Here is a 13,720-nt window from a genome sequence, read left to right on the forward strand (position 1 = left end):
TTACAGAGAATTTGGATTTCCATTCATTCATTGCTGCACTTCTCTCCCTGCCCAGCCCTCTCCCCCCACCCCGCAGTTCGCTCCTCTCTTTCAAAAGTAAAAGACTCCCTCCCTGGTACACAATCCCCCCGCACCCCTTCCACTGCCCCAAGTATATTCCACTATGCAACCTTAATTGTGGACTCTTGTGATAACCATAATACCCTATTATACATTGCTTTTAAATTATTCAGTCCCTCATCTGTTTCAGTGCAGTAGTCACAATTTATCCAGTTTTTCTCAGTCTTACCCCCACCCTGATTTTCTATTTTTACACTAATTGGCCAACTAGAAACACCTTGGCTACACTATTCATGCCTATTTAATCCAGAGACATCAAACGACAACTCAATAATAGAAAGCAGAGTTTTCTATAGAATGTGGGTGAGCACTTTAAAACTTTGTTGTGACCAAAAGGAATTATTCCTCACGGATAATAAGCTCTATTTTTGCAAACATGTAGTATGGTATTCTTCCTTTTCAATGGAAGATATTTGCTGACTTATTAGAATCTTCACTGGCTGTAGACATATTTGCCAATAAAAGAGGCTAGCATGGAGTTTGTGCCTCTATAATTAAGGCTGTGTGACCACCACCATTAAAAAGTTTAAATAATATCTATAACACTTCAGGTGATACAGGGAGTCACCACTCAAAAGGCTTCCAAGACTGTAAAAATGTATGTCTAATGCAGACACAGCAAATATGGAAATTTATCGTTCTATTTATCATAATGACTATATGCTATTATGTGAAATGCTTATCTTAGTACCTTAATGTAAACTGACTCCATGTGATGATAGGAAGTTCACTTTTATATATTAATATAGGAAATGTTTAGACATGGAATGGAGCTAAATAGCAACAATAACAATTTAGACATACGCCAGAGTGCTGATAATTCAGTTTAAAGCAAATCTGACCTCAATTTTTAAAAATGTAATTATGCTTTCATGCACTAAAGTAGGTAAAACTAAAAAATATCACAAAAATCTGATGGTTTCTATATAAATTTGGCTTTCAAATGTAAGTTCCATAATTATAGCAGAATATTTTTAAAGTTACCTGATTTTGGCTCCTTGTGCCAGTGAAAGAATCCTAATGATTTTTTAAAAAGAAGAGAAAAGGAAATGAGTAGGGTAGAATTTTGAACAACTCTCTTCTTCCAAAAAAAGAGCAATTACTGTTAAGCATAAGTTAAAAATATTTCCATAGTAATCACTAGGAGTTACATAATTAGAAGTATTCTATTAAGGCAATCCACAATTCAGTTAAAGATTGTCAGGTAAAACAAAATAACTTCTTACCAAACAGATAGGCTGAAGAGAAGAGATCTTACAATTTTTGCCTCCCCAGTCCTCAAAAGTGGTATAAAAGCCTTTATCCAGTATATACTGTTCTCCAGTGAAATCTGGATTTTCATATGCCACCCATCTAAAGAAATAAAAATAATCACTTGTTAAGATTCATATTTTGCATGTAAAATAAAGTTATTGAATATACTTTGGTAAGCATTTATCATAAATAAAATTTTTTCCTTATTTTTCTAACAAGCTTTACTAATTTTTCTGGTTTGCTATTACTCTCTCAAGACCAATTTGCTTTAGTAATCTATTAACAGCAATTCTTTTCATTACTAGCATTAAAATAATCTAGCAGAGAAAGTTTACAAGAAACAGTGTTTATTAAATAGCAAAGCACATTGGAAAAAAAGTTGCATCTAAGTGACTAAAACCTTGTTTCAAACAGATGGTTCAAAATTATACAATTGAAAAATGTAACAGAAGCAGTAAAAAACAAATATCTTTTGGAATGCTTTCCTTTATTCTTTACGTGACTTAAAAGCAGAACAGGGAAAACCCCAAAGGAATCAGTCTATAGATTCTATTTTCTATTCAAAAATAGTCTTTGGAGTAAGAAATAAAAATAATTTCATTTCTATCATATTACTTAGTATCTAACCCACTACTGTTTGAGTCAATTGTAACTCATACCAGCCAGGTAAAGCAGAATAAAACTACCCCAAAGGGTTTCCAGCACTGCAGATCTTTATAGAAGCAGACAACTACATGTTTCTCCCATGGAGCAGATGACGGGTTCAAACTGACAATCATTTGATTAGCAGTCAAGTGCTTGTTACCACTGTGCAACCCAGAGCTCCTACTTCTTACCTCCTCAGATAATTCATAGCTAGAATAATACCTATGAATCTATGTTCTTGTTAGGTGCTGTTAAGTCGTTTCCACCTCATAACAATCCTGGGTACAATGGAACAAAACAATGTCTGGTCCTACAGTATCCTCACAATTTTTGTTATTTTTTGAGATCACTACTGCAACCACTGTTGTCAGTCCATTTCACAGAGATTTTTCATTAACCAAGTATTATGTCCTTCTCCCTGGACATTTCGATAAGGTCCCTCTTAAAACCATATCCAAAATAGAAGAATTCCCACCCTCCTGACTTTTAAAGAACACTCCTGCCACATTCTTCCAAGATAGATTTGTTTCTTCTTCTAGTAGTCTGTAATAGTCAATATTCTTTGCCAATACAATAATTCAAAGGCATTAATCCTCCTTCAGTCTCCACGGCTTGGACTGGACACATTTTAGTCCCCAAGATGGCATCCAAATTGAGAATTATGGTGGCAAAGTCCAAGAGAACTCACAGCTAACCTAAATGCTGTGTCGCTCTGGCTGTTCCAGTCTATCAGCAGCTCAGTGGGAGAAAGACGGGCAATCTCCTCCTGTGCAATTTATAGCTGACTCAGTGCTAATGAGTTTGAGTGTTACAAAAATTGAATAAAAATGGTACAAGTATACAACCCTGATGCATGCATTTCCTGATTTTAAACCAGGCAGTACCCCCCCCCACCCCATTCTGTTCAAACATCTGTTCCTTTGTCTACTTGCAGGTACTACATGAGCACAATCCAGTGTTCTTGAATTTGCATTCTTGCAGTGTCATCCAGAGTTTGTTCTGATCTATACAGCTAAATATCTTTGCATAGTCAATTAAGCCCAGGTATCATCATGTGCTATCAATGGAAAAGCACTCATTTGAATCCACCAGTTGCTCTGTGGGAGATAGATGGGCAATGTCTTCCTGTGCGATTTATGGCCTCTGAAAATCCACTGGAGGGTCAGCTATGGTTCTATTTCACTTGATGGTACACAATTACAACAACAATGACAACATCATTCTAGCCTTCTCTGCTTTCAGCACTATACACTTGATGTCAGCAATGATATTGTTCATTCCAAATCTTCTGAATTTAGCTTGGATTTCTGGTAGTTCACTGAGGGTGCACTCCAGCAATTTTTACATTCTCTTCAGCAAAATTTTACTTGCAATATCAATGACTGAACTGTGTCTCCTGAGGCTCCCCAGTCTCTATTCTCTTTGTCACCTCTGACTATAATCATTTATATCAACTTTACGTATGGTTCTAGTAAACCACACCTAAACAAGCCTAGACACTCCATAATTAGAAAAGATTATGATTTTTCTACCAAAAAGGCTTCCTTTAAAATGAATACTCAAGTATGACTATAATTGCTAGAAATGACAAAGAACACTGCAAAGATCTAAAGTGTTAAGTAGCCTGTGACAGTAATATCTGTAGCTACTAAATATCTGAATGGAGAAATGACTCCAAATAGTAGACATAACCCTTTCTGAAAACAGTGTCCCTCCCTCACTATCCAATCTTTACTAGCAATTTTAAAAATCAGGCTCTCCGAGAGCGCACATGGTTAACCTGGTCAGCCGCTAACCAAAAGGTTGCATGTTCCAGTCTACCTAGAGGCACACTGGAAGAAATGCCTGGCAATCCACTTCTGAAAGTTGATCTAAGTCTAAGAAACACAGTTAAACTCTACTGCTAAGCCAGGCCATAGCAACTGGCTTTGGTTTTTTATTTATTCATTAAACACTGTGAGATAAAAGTTATGAGATCTGGTTCTATCTGTGGCTCTGACATTGAGTTTCAGATGATTTTGAAGAGGTCATTGACTCTTTGTGAAATGTTGTTTCCTTTGTGAATAAGGAGGTTGGGCAAGATCACAGCATTCACATGAGACTGTGATGTGAGGGGATGAGGGAGTGCTTTCTCTGATAACCGGCCTTTGGCTTGTCACAGAGTATGAAGGGAAGCAAGGGCAATACAGACACACGTGAAGCACTGCTCTGTGGGGAAAGGCATCTGTCTATTAAGATCTAAGCAATACCATAAAAAGAGCCCCTGGTAGGACTCTGGGTCTGTAACACGGTTAGAGAAGAGCAGAGTTTGGCTAAAGGCCTTTTTGTTTGATCCTTGGACTTAAGCCCAGTGGAGATATGAGGATGCTGACCAGGAGGGTGAGAAACCCGTGAGGAGGGACAGACTGAATACACAAGAGAGAGAGAGCAGTAACTGAACAAACCTGGAGAAAGCATCATCTCATTCCTTTTTTTGGGGGGGGAAAAAAAACTATCAAGTGTGGGAACTATATTTCCATACAAGACTAAGAAAATTATTTTTAAGTAAATACTCAGGTAGCCTGGCTGGTTCTCTAAAACAGAAAAAATAGTGTACTGGGTAAGATATGACTTGAAATGACAGTAGTAGTCTTTTCTTTCTAAGCTACAGTCCTAGATGATTCATCCATGACTATTACCCAAAACCCAGACCAGAGATTCTCTTGTGTATCTATGATCTAGAGTCTACTTTAGGACTCATAAGAAGAAAATTCCCCCTTGTCTTTGCCTAATCTACTCTGCCCATGTGAATCAACACTTCTTTGCTTATACGACTGTTTGTGGGGGAAGGCATACAAGCATTAACAGGTCCCAGCCTGGTGCCATAAATGCTCAGATGCTAAAGGCAGCAGTGCAAACTGGCTCTTGTGTGGAGGGGATAAGAGTAAGAATTTTTAATTTTTTCTTTTTTTTTATCTGAATTCTAAAATATTTTACTACGTTTAGTTTTTTGCTGGTTTTTTGGGGGTGACTGGGGAGAATCCCAGTTTCTGCTATTTGAGCTAGAGTACAGCATGAAACTAGAAAACAAATGGTGACTAGGGCTGTGTGAAGGAATTTCCTTTGATGTTCCAATAAGAAATGGAATGTGGTTCCTCACACCTCAGTGGTTCCACTCATGAGCATCTGCCTTAGGTTGGTTTCTGCTTCACAGCTCGTAATCATTTTACCTGTACCCACTGCTGGTGAGCCGCTTCTGATGCACAGCAACCCTACAGGATAAACTAGCACTGCTTCATGGGCTTTGCCAAAGCTGTCAACCTTTGAGGAAGCGACTGCCACATCTTTCTCCTGTGGATCAGCTTTAAGCACTGAGCCACCCAGGCTGCTTTGTAAGAAGTTTAGTGTCCATGTGACCGTGGGCTTGCTGGAGGAGACTCCCACAGAACAAGAATTTTAAAAATGTTTTTCCTAATGTCAAATTACACACTAAGAAATAAGTAAACAAAACTGCTTATCTGCCTACAGGAGGAAAATCACTAGAATAGGATTAAAATAATTTTTCTTTGAAATGATACATTAGTCTTCCTTACCTTGGAACACTTAAACTTTCCTGTCTTTCAAGCCTGTTCCACTATAAACATTTCTCTTTTCCAGACTGGAAAGAAATCTCTCCCTTCTGTAGATTCCCAAAGGGTTCAATCCTACCTCCTGTGTAGCAATAATTTCATTTTAAATAAATAATGTAGCTTGTTTAAGGACATAACATAATACTTTGCACCTTAGAGACCTCAATAAATATTTGTCAAATGATCAACCGAAGGAAGTATGCCAGAGCCCCTGGCCCTGATAAACACAGAAGCCACAACCACTGCGGATAAAGATTTGAAAAGGAAGTGGTGTATGTGCGTGTACGCCCACATGCCTCCTTTCAACTTCCTTCCCTCAACAACACCAGCAACAACTGCTACACCCAGAAAACCACCTAAGGCTGAAATGCAACTAAAAATAGAAGCACAGAAATGTTTTTATAAAGGAAACAGATTTTAAGTCTGCAATTGGTAGGTAAAAGGGAAATAAGTTTGATTTGGGGTCAGAGCCAAAGAATTCTAGCTTTTCTGTCAGTATAACCTGCATACCTAGTCAAAGGGAACTCTTCCTAGTACCTTATACTTCCTTTCCTAGCATGGATGACTGGGCTCTGACTAATGGCACCAGAACATGTGGTAAGTTTCAAATTGTACAGCTGTTTGTTTCCCTTGACTGAGCTGGTTACTGTTTGTTCCCAAATAACTTTTAAGGCTATATACAATAATGTAGACACACAACCACAATTTAGAAGCTTCTGCCATAGCATAATTTTTGTGAGTAGCTGCTCGGACTCCATAACAGAACCAAGTAGAGAGACATTTTCTAGTCAGCATGGTGTCATTCTGCCAAGACGGCACCACATACAATGTCTTACACAAAAAGTTAGTGATCACGGCAAACACAGTATATTGTAGGTCTCCTTCAAATAGCAGGATTCCCTTGGGAGACCACACAAAATACCACCTACTTTAGGCTGGATGATCCAAATAAACTCTAATAAACATATGACATTGAAAACCTAACATCACACGTTCTCAACAGCACCAATATAAAAGTGATTTAATTTAACCACCTAGAATATTCTCATGAATAAAAAATTAGTTCAAATATTAGTTTAGATAAAAGAAAAAGAATAATGTAGCTCTGTAACAGTCCTCCCTCAGGTATCTATCTCCACCCCTTCTGATAATCCTGGGGACCCTCTAGCACCGGACATATCCACAGGGTTCCTAGGGGGCTGAACTCTTAGCTCAGTCCAGGGATAGGCCTATAACCCAGGCATGATCATCCCCCTGACTAAAGTGTCTGGTTCAGACATAGGCACCCAAACTTAGAGACTTTTAAAAAGATTATATGAAAATGATTTTTAAAAGCACTTGTAAAAACATGTCCATAGATATCAAGTGTCTGTTTTATTCTGTAACTATAGAGATAGTTGTTATTGAATGACTATTTTGCATAAGCTACTCTATTAGACCCTCAATGAGATGGATTGATTTAGTGATTGGGGTAATGGAAGTAGGTGTGTCAGAGGCAATAAGATTGGCACTAGATAGATTAGGGTTTAGGGCTGTTGTAGGTCACTATGAGTTGCAGGTGACTCAATAGCACATAACAACAATAACTCTATTAGATTAACATAAATCAAGATAAAACTCCTGGTTGAAATCCAGTTTATGGTATTCCACTTACACTCCACTCAGTACGTTAATGGACTGTGTCTTCACTCCATATCCAGTCTCCTTTAAGTTGGCAACAATTCCCAATACATCAATACTGGACCCTTTAGAGCTAAAGTTTTTTTCACTGTACATTATCATGTGAGCATTTGAAAAATCCTAGTGAGAAAAAAAAATGTTAATCAAAGGTTTGCCGCTTATTATTAAAACAAATAACAACAAAGCCCAAGTATTAAGCCAAACACTTTTCTTTAACTTACACCTAGTATAGGTCGTAAAGACTGAAGTTCTCCATTGTAACCTCCCCAGTCCTTCCAATCCTTATATTCGCCTTCTTCCAGCAAATACTGATGACCTGTAAATCCAGGTTTCTCATAGGCAACCCAGCTGCAATGAAATAGCATGAAGAAGTAGGTGCTTTCAATAGGGTTCATCTCCCCCCACATATACATTAGTTTCATTAACAAATATAAATAGTTATAGTCAGACATAGATTAAAGCATTATGATCACAACTCCTCCCTAAAACATGATAATAACCCAAAGCCTGGGGGGGGGGAACCAACTAAGAAACATTTATAATTTCTGTACATGAATGGGTGTGTGGTTAGGTACATTTAGTAAGAACTAAATGAAAAGAACTTCAGAAGGTAAAATGGATATATCTTCTTCAAATAGTAATGAAATAGGATGAATTTTTGCCTATTTCATACAAGGCCAACTTCAGTGTCTGTTTATAAAGGAAATGCATATGATCCATTAAATAGAAAAATGAGATCATCATAACTTTAAAAAGCAAGTTGCTACTTAATAATAAACAATTTTGATGGGCCCATTTATCATTGGCCTTGTTAGCCCAAACTAGCCCCTCAAATTCTGATCCCAAAGAGCTGAGAAGAACATGGATATAACTCTTACCCCTCACAGTGTGGTTACCTCCATCTACTTACATGCCTCTGAGAACTTTCATAGACCCCACTGTCATGAGTGGCAAGCCATCCTCCACAGCTGTTTCTTCTTTTTCACCTTCTGTAACAATGCTGCATAGTTCTGTTTCTAGTTCCATACATTTTCCTTCAAAGAAAGGCTTTTCATAGATAACAACCTGTAATGGAAATGAGATACACCAGAAGTTTATGCAAAGCAAATTAAACTGGTCATTTAATGCCACCAAGCCTAGACCATAAATTAAAATGTTCTAATCAGATTTTTAAACATTAACTAGAAAAAGCTTATACTCTCTAAATATCAATCTCTCTTTTCCCTGTTGTGGTATAGCCCAAAGCCAATGTTCAAAAGGTAAGCTGCAAAAGAATTGGGCTTTGTTCTCTGTCTAGAAAACTGATATTTAGGATTTAAGCAAAACTAAGAAACTAAAAAGTGTTCTAAAGTTGCTTTTGAATACTAAATGAACCATAACATCAAAGTACGTGGTACGAACATGAGCCATAGGGATTGCAGAAACAGCATTTTTAAGTAGGAGCTAAGCTTGTCTAGAAAAGGGGGGGAAATATCCTTCCTAAGCACAAACAGCAGCAGACTCAATAGTTACTAGATACAACCACAATGTTGGAAGTTACACGGCACTGAGCATTTCAGCCACGGCTGCTGGTGAGAGCTGCTGCCTGGATGATGGCATGTGCAAGCTGTAGCAACTTTTTGGCTGCAGTTCTGTTTGGGGGAGGCTTATATCTGAAGCAACACTAGTATTACAGTCCCAGAAATAGAGTGAGAATGAAACAGAAAATACTTTTTTTTTCCTTTTACCTTCGGATCTGTAGGGAATTCAACTTTACGGCCACCCTAAAGAGTTAAAAGAACACTGTAAGAAAAATGGATTTTCATTGATATAACACCGCTTTGTATTACCCACAGCAATTGGTGGTAAGCCGTTGAACCTCAGCGTGTAATTAAATCCAGAAGTTCCAGTTTGTTTTAATTATTGTGAGAGGATTTTAACATTTCAACAGGGCAGATGAAGACATCAGGAAGACGGTCGAGAGCGAGCCACACACGCCATTGGTCTGTGAGTCCTTTGACCCACTGGTTTTTCTTTTTTTCAACTCAGAAAATTTCTCATGAAAATACTTATTTCTGGTTCCTTTGGGAAAGCAGTCCTAAGATTTGACGTCAGTGGGCTCAGGTTCTCACAAGCAGTCAACACCACTTTCTGCACCTACAGAAGGCTGTGTCCCTAAGCGGTCACAGGTCCTAGTCTGCCCCTTCACCACTCCCTCAGCTGAACTCCCAAGCAGTTTACTCACTGGCATTTTCTGCTGGATCCTGGAGGCATTTGATTTTGTAATCAACAGACTACAAACTTGTTAAAGTTTACACAAGTTCACAGTCAGATCTTGAGGAGGGTTGAAATAATTGGTAAACTAACTGAGAAAATCTGAAACATCTCAAAGGATGGGGTGTTGTTATATACTTAAATCATAAAAAAATATGTTTAAATCTTCTCCTCCCCCAAACTCACTGAACATAACCAAAGACAAAGGAATTGTGTGAAAAATATCAAGCTAAGAACTAAAATGATCAGTTGGATAGTCAGAAAGATCTATTTCATCAATAGATCTTTGTTGTTCTTGTTAGGTTCTTGAGTTAATGACAGCTCACAGAACTCCACTGAAGGATAGAGTAGTACCTTGCTGTCCTGCCCTATTTTCACAATCTCTGTCTTTCAATTTATCCTTAGTAGCTCTTAAACAAAATAGAGCCAAAAGGTGCTCAAATGCACTGAATAAACTAATTGTAAAGAAATGTGGCTGAATTTCCAGTGCTTATACAAGCAAGCACATGCTCTTGCGAAAGTAATCTTTTTCCTTGTCATAAGCTTAATAGTTTTATAAATCATTAAAAACTGCTTCCAAAACCTAGGGCACTTCTTTAATACATTCAAAATGCTGGCAAAATGATCTGAAATTTAATCTTAAAAAAAATTTTTAAAAAAAAACAAACTTTTTTTTGCATCAATACCACTAAACTCATTGGTAATTAAACCAAAAGCTTTGGCCTAAAGGGTAAAATTAAGACAAAAATTTCCAAACTGATTTGCCTCCAATTGACTCCAAAGATAACTATGTAGTTTACAAAAATGTGTTCGTAGCAGGAGCTCCACTCATGTAGTGAGTGTGGGGTGAACAACCACTGTGATGCAGTGCAGACCAGGGGAGCAAGGCAGAGGCAAACGGGGCCCTCCTGAAGCTTATAGTCTCAGGAGAGGCAGGAAAAGAGCAAAGTCACATTTAATGATAAGACAGAGGACGCACAAGGCCCCTCTCTTGAACTGATACTCAGCAGGACAACATTCATTTGTAGCCCCCGAACTGCCACCTAGTCTAGCGTGGTCATGATGAACAGGTTCAGTCTCATGCACTGCTCTTTCCCTACTCTATGCCCCGAGAGGTATAGTTAATACATTCAACTGCTACTGACTGGGGTAATCGGGATGGGTGTGTTGGAGACAGTGTGATTGGCACAGGACAGAACAGAGTTTAGGGCTGTTGTACATAGGGTCGCTATGAGTCGCAAGTGACTCGACAGCACATAACAACAACAACCAAAAAGTTGGAGGTTTGAACTCACACAGAGGTTGTTGTTGTTGTTGATTGCCTTCGAGTTGAGCATGACTCATAGCAACCCTATGAACTAAAGGCCTGAAGCCTTTCTATAACTATCAACATTTATCAAAGTTCATAGAGTTTCCAGAGGCATGTTGTTTAGGAAGTGGATGCCGACCCTGCTTCCAACACACAGAGGTAGATGCCTCAAAAGAAAGAAAGTCTTAGGCGGGGAAAAAAAGAAAGCGTTGGCCTGAATGTAGCGAAAATCAGCCCCTGACAAGCACATGCTGTACGTTCTGCCCTGCGCACAGGGAGTCGTGAATCTCTGACACCTGGTTTCACGGGAGTCCCTGCTCATGCAGTGCATCCTCTGATGTCTCCAGCTGAAGTAATTCACTCACTTTTTTTAGGTGAGTCAACAGAACTTATTATGAAGCTCTCCTAATTATTCCTTCTCTGTTGCATTACCTACAAGTTGAAACTTAGTTCTCGTTCTTCTTGGTTTTTTCCTCCCATAAATGCTTAATTCTTCACCGCCGTCACTTGCTACACCTACCATAGCTGAAGCTTTGTGCACACAGCTCTTTCTCCATAAAGTGGAGAATGCCTTGGGGGTAAAGGACACTGTCTTATCTACCTTTTGATCTGTGACAAGTTATTCTTTCTATTGATTCTGTCCAGTCATAGTCCCACCCTAATGGGACCTAAGATAAGTCAGCTTTTTTGTTTCAAAGTCATGTCCTGTGAATTATCAATATCAAGGTAGCAAGTAATCCAGGGACACATTGTCCTGCTTCCTTGTTACCATTTTCAGAGGCCGCATGGATCCAATGTAGGCTTCTTCTGTGTCCCAGAAGGATAAATCAGGGTATTCACCAGGTTCAAGGATGAAAGGGATACCCTGAAATCCAGGATCTTCATATATCAGCCATCTATAAAACACCCAGGAAAGAAAGAAATGGAGACAATTCATTTACTTCCGTTTTTGTTCCTCTCTGGGACACAGACCCTCAATGACTCGAGGGAAAAAGAACAGGGGAAGATGTGGGTGGAAACATCTATGGCTACTCTTGTTATTAGGATGATGTTCAACCCAAAGGTGAACAAGTCATTATTTGCTCCTTTTCTTGATAATTATGCCTTGTTCCTTGGCTGATTTTGTATAATTAATTTTATATTCTTATTTGAGTCTGAATGGAAAGTTCCTATCACCTCCAAGTAATAAAAGTAGATCTTGAACTAGCTTCCTTGACTCCTTGAGTTGACTCCAGGTCACGGTGACTCCAGGTCACAGTGACTCCATGTGTTTCAAAGTAGAGGTGTGTTTTTCATGGCCATTCCAATGGCAGTGATCTTACTGCACTGCATGCATTTGAAAGGCCCTAGCTAGGAAGCCATCATTTTGCTTTTAAAGGTAACGCCTCATTTGTAACCAAAGAATAGGGTGTTCCACCTAATCATTAGTCACAGTATGAAAATTAATAACCACAGCTAACATCTACCTATCCCATATAAGGAATGCCACCCTGAATTTCATTTAATCCTCACAACAATGCTGTAAGGAAAGAATATTATTGTTCTGCTTTTACACATAGGGTTAAGTATGTTGCCCAAGGCCATCCAGTTGTAAGCACCAAAGGGAGGACTTATCCAAGCAGATTTCAGAACTAGGTTCCTAGGTTGGCAATTTTCAGATGGACAGGGTCCTTAAGAATGAGCCTTACTTAGTACACAGTAGTGTTTTCAGGGACTTTAAGTGTTTGCAGGAATGCGTGTTTCCAGGCTATAATAAGCTATTCTTGAGTTTGATTTTTAAGTTTTATTGTGGGTTTCTTTTTATTAATTTTAATGAAAGTTTATAGAGACTTAGGGTTTCCAGTCATTCATTGTTGCACTTTTCTCCCTGTCCCCCAACTCCCCAATTCACTTTTTTCCTTGATGAGTAAAAGGAAAACTTTCATTGCTATGCAATCCCTCCCCCAAAATCTACTGTGCTGTGCAGCCTTCATTCTGGACTCCTGGCATGACAATAATACCTAATCATACATCCCTTTTAAACAGTTCTCTCCCTCATCTGTTGCAATGCAGTATACATCATTCCTCCCCTTCTTCTCTGTCTTCCCTCAACCCCAATGTCAGTCCTCTTTTACAATAGTGGCCCTATGCAATATCTGTCCTTTTGTGACTGAGATATTTCACTCAGCATAATGTCCTCTAGGGTCATCCACTTAGCATAGTATTTCATGAGTTCCTTGTTTTCAGTGCTGCATAATATTCCATTGTGTGAATATACCAGAGCTTCCCTATCCATTCATTTGTTGATGGGCACTTGGGTTGTTTCTAGCTCTTTGCTATTGTGAGCAAAGCCGCAATAAACATGGGTGTGCAGATTTTTAAGTTTTTTAATAGCTCACCATTTTATGAGTTTGTTAGCTGTTGATACTGCTGTGGTCAGGGCTACTGAAGCCCCATACCCCTCACTGTGTTTTCTTTGAATTAGTTCTGGCTAATGATCCCGTATATAATAGATAGAAGCCCTACTCTGTCCTGCACCATTCTGACAACCCCTGCTGTTTGACCTCACTGTTGCAGCCACTATGCTAATCCATGTTATTGAGGGTCTCTCTCTCTTTTCACTGACTCTCTACTTTACTAAGCATTATTTCCTTAGTCTAAGGAGACTGGGTCCTCCTGGTAAGACGTTCAGAGTATGTAAGATGAAACCTCACTATCTTCCCTGTTGTTGTTATGTACCATAGAGTTAGAACTGACTCACAGCTGACCCTGAAGTAAGTATGAATACTTATCCAAAATATCATAGGAATCAATTGTAAGTACATAGGAAGAAGGATTCTGTGGATGTATTCTGTATGCAGAAAAGATCATC

At 38.7% G+C, this 13,720-nt stretch overlaps 1 protein-coding gene across 1 annotated transcript in view; it reads right to left on the reverse strand.

The window, feature by feature from the left end:
* AIM1 (absent in melanoma 1) overlaps positions 1 to 13,720 on the reverse strand; it is a 308,315-nt gene that overhangs the window by 23,050 nt on the left and 271,545 nt on the right. Inside the window, exons 9-15 of the mRNA XM_006881177.1 lie at positions 11,639 to 11,765; positions 9,035 to 9,070; positions 8,218 to 8,372; positions 7,529 to 7,655; positions 7,282 to 7,427; positions 1,347 to 1,473; positions 1,105 to 1,137 (exon numbers count right to left, since the gene is read on the reverse strand). Of these exons, the coding sequence (XP_006881239.1) occupies positions 1,105 to 1,137; positions 1,347 to 1,473; positions 7,282 to 7,427; positions 7,529 to 7,655; positions 8,218 to 8,372; positions 9,035 to 9,070; positions 11,639 to 11,765 (751 nt within the window). The remainder of the gene's footprint in view (positions 1 to 1,104; positions 1,138 to 1,346; positions 1,474 to 7,281; positions 7,428 to 7,528; positions 7,656 to 8,217; positions 8,373 to 9,034; positions 9,071 to 11,638; positions 11,766 to 13,720) is intronic.

This window comes from Elephantulus edwardii, unplaced genomic scaffold (assembly GCF_000299155.1).
Source record: "Elephantulus edwardii isolate Elephantulus edwardi_28Jun2011 unplaced genomic scaffold, EleEdw1.0 scaffold00013, whole genome shotgun sequence".
In the NCBI taxonomy this organism is placed as follows: domain Eukaryota; kingdom Metazoa; phylum Chordata; class Mammalia; order Macroscelidea; family Macroscelididae; genus Elephantulus; species Elephantulus edwardii.